General features: G+C 33.6%; 1 protein-coding gene across 1 annotated transcript in view; it reads left to right on the top strand.

Annotated features, from left to right (window-relative positions):
- MED21 (mediator complex subunit 21) overlaps positions 1-3,483 on the top strand; it is a 37,372-nt gene that overhangs the window by 4,561 nt on the left and 29,328 nt on the right. Inside the window, exons 5-6 of the mRNA XM_012640964.1 lie at positions 2,411-2,525; positions 3,104-3,204. Of these exons, the coding sequence (XP_012496418.1) occupies positions 2,411-2,525; positions 3,104-3,204 (216 nt within the window). The remainder of the gene's footprint in view (positions 1-2,410; positions 2,526-3,103; positions 3,205-3,483) is intronic.

Here is a 3,483-nt window from a genome sequence, read left to right as displayed (position 1 = left end):
CAGCATCATCACAGACATGTGAGTAATGCATTGTGCTACAATGTTAAAGACAGCATTAAGTCACTAGGTGATAGGAATTTTTCAGCTCTATTATAATCTTTTGGACCAGCATAGTATATATTTCCTGTGACCAGAATGTTGTTATGTGACATGTGACTATACTTAATACTTTTGACAGTGAAATAGTTTTCTGTTATATAGTTTTTCACTGGTAGTTACATTTCTCATTTTCATTCTGATTATAATTTGATGTCCCAGATAAGGTGCCTATGGACAGAATATGCTGACTGGAAACCCTAAGTACCTGGTCCCCTTGCCAGTTTTTTTTCCCCACTGGAGGCCAGTAACTTGGCACTTTTGTTGATACTTTGTATACTTGAAGAGTGTGAGTCTACTTGTGAAAAATTGATCTACTATGTGAATAACACAGGAGCTTTTAAGGCTGAGAGAACTAGCCCCTAAATGTTGATGTATTCAGCAAGATAAATTTTACTTTGCAGAGACTTGCCTGGGCTGCCCGCCAACCTCCCTCAGCCATCCTCCTTTAAAGTTTTATAAAACATTGTCATGATGCTGCTGAATAGAAACATTTTAGGGAAAATGTTGCATATTCTTACATGTCTTGTAACTAGAAGGATAGTAAGGACAAAGAGAATATAGCCCTAACTCCAAGGTAGGTATGCTGTGAGAACTGGATTTTGGAGAGAAGCCTTTAGGTTAACTAATATGAGTGCCTGCTATGTATATAAGCACTATCATGTTTACAAAGAGTTGCTCCTTAAGGAGATTAAAAAGATGTCATATACTCAAGAGATATTTAAATGGTACAAAAACAGTATGTCATTAGGGAGTTACAATAAATCAAATGTTTTTAGCTATAAGCGTTGAAGTAAATTGGAATATAGAGTGATAGAGCCAAAATGGAATCTTCTTAGCATTTATCCTAATCATAATTAATTTTTGTATAACTATTAAAATTTGTTATTAACAATGTTTATGTGTTAATTAATATTGTTATTAATATATGCTATTAACTCTGAAAACTGAGTGCAGAAGCTATGTCACATTCACTGTATCACTATAATGTGGTATATACAATATGTCATGAAGTTGATTTTCAATAAATATTTGTCGAATAAATGGATCTTGAAAGCTTTAGAAGGATGGAACAGATAGCCACTGTGTGGAATATTTTTTTTCATGCATGTTCTTTATTCCTTACAATGACATTGTGATATGAGAATGTTCCCAATTTAAAAATGAAAACAGCTAATCAGATTAATAGAACCAGGATTAGAATCTAGGTTTGTATACCTTCTGAGCACTTACTGGCTCCGTTATAATTAGCAAAACATGAGCAAAGCCATTTAGTCATAAGTGAATTTATGACGAGGCAGGTAAATATGAGAGAGTAGTGGAAAATGAATATGTAAAATAGAGTTAGATTATTGAAAACTGAAACATCTTGAGTTGGAGATTTATTTTGAAGACTATGGTGGAGTGAGCTCAAATATTTTGAGCAGGGTAAAAATAACATGGTGAACAAGAAAACAGTAAGGAAGCTATTATAATAATTCTGGTGTGAGGTAGTGGGTTGAACTAAGTCAGCAGCAATAATGATAGAAGGAAAAGTGAAAGATTTGTAGTATTAGCAGGATTTGAAGATGAGAGTAAGAATCTGAAGCTAGACTGGTTGACTAGGAGACTCTCCATACAAATTAGATAATAAGCAAAGGAAATAGTTAACTTTGGCTTCTGTCATTGAAATAATGGCAGAGAAACTCACTGGAAGTGCTTATTCACTGATTGGAAATAGGAATTGAGGTTTGAGAGGTCAAGACTAGCAAGAGAAGTTGGTAGAGAGGATAGAGGCATTTAGTTTGGAGATGCTAAGAAACTGGTATTCTCAATCTTCAAAACTGCTTAAGGAATACTTTTAGACACCAGGAATTTACAGACTGAGTCTTGGAGAAATACATTTCTGATTACTCAGGGTGCATTTTTCCAACAGTCTTTTTCCTACTATTTGTTTATACTTGTAAATAACTACTGCAGTCTCAGAAAAGTGATGATATACTTAGTGCATGAATAATACATTTTTTATGAAACCTAGGGTCACTTACCATTCTGTGGCCTTCAGAAGAAAAGAAAGTTTATTTTGTATTTCTTCACTGTTTTTACTTGATTAATATCAAATTTAACTTCATCCAGATTGATACCAAACTTAGTTTCTGTGAAGGATTAAAATGTTTAATCATTATTATTAATAACTGGCTATTTTATCAATAATTGTTCCTTTCTGTTTTAATCCCCTGCCCAGAGATCATCGTAGAAACTTGTTGTCATTCCCGATGAAGTCCTTAAAAGTGATAAATTATTTCTAACCTTGACATGTTTTCTTTGACCCAAGCTTGCAGATCAGTTTTGTAATGCCATTGGAGTGCTGCAGCAATGTGGTCCCCCTGCTTCTTTTAATAATATTCAGACAGCGATTAACAAAGACCAACCAGCCAACCCTACAGAAGGTAAATGAGTTTTCTTGGCTTTTCTTAAGTTTGACTCTCATATTTCTTGTAATCCTTTAAAATTAGATTTATTGAGAAATTTAACTTATTTATGGCTTTTTTCTAAAAATGTTCTTTGAGGATGTTACTACAAGTTTTTGTTAAAAAAGAAATGAATGTGTTACAGTCAATTCACATCTCATAGTTCTGTTCATGTCAAATAACAGATTGTTGCTCTTTTTGAAGAGAATTTGTATGAATTTAGCTGAATTTTACTTGAGGGACCTTAATAAGAAAGGCATCCCATTTACAGATTTCTTTATTTAAATGACCCCCATATTGTCCTAATAAATGAGAAAAAATACATTATGCTTAATTCCCAGTTGGAGCTAAATGTGTAATAGGATTGATGTGTTAAAATTACACTTTAATCATTAGAATCATTGGGTTAGAATTAGAATAGATTAAAATCATTAGAATCTTAGTTCAGAAAAAGTTATGTGAAGTTTTCTGGCTTCGTTAACTTAAAATTTAATTTCTGTTTCTGGGAACTTGAAGTTCTCTAATATCCTAATTTAGTAATATCTATCTTTCTCTAGAGTATGCCCAGCTTTTTGCGGCACTGATTGCACGAACAGCAAAAGACATTGATGTTTTGATAGATTCCTTACCCAGTGAAGAATCTACAGCTGCTTTGCAGGTAAAAGTGTCTATTCTTTTGAGAATTTTACCAGTTATGGAGAATTTTGAATTTAAAGAGGTAGATTTAGTGCCTTTTATCTTTGTTCATTTTTGCTGCTATAACAAAATACCTGAGACTGGGTAATTATGAAGAACAGAAATTTATTTTCTCCCAGTTCTGGAGTCTGGGAAGTCCAAGATCAAGGCGTCAGCATCTATTGAGGGCCTTATTTTTACTTCTCACATGGTGGAAGGCAGAAAGGCAAGAGAGCAAGAGCTTCCCCTTCAACCTGGAGCC

Source organism: Propithecus coquereli, unplaced genomic scaffold, assembly GCF_000956105.1.
Source record: "Propithecus coquereli isolate 6110/MARCELLA unplaced genomic scaffold, Pcoq_1.0 Scaffold16, whole genome shotgun sequence".
Classification (NCBI taxonomy): Eukaryota; Metazoa; Chordata; class Mammalia; order Primates; family Indriidae; genus Propithecus; species Propithecus coquereli.
This window is presented reverse-complemented; position numbering and strand designations above follow the sequence as displayed.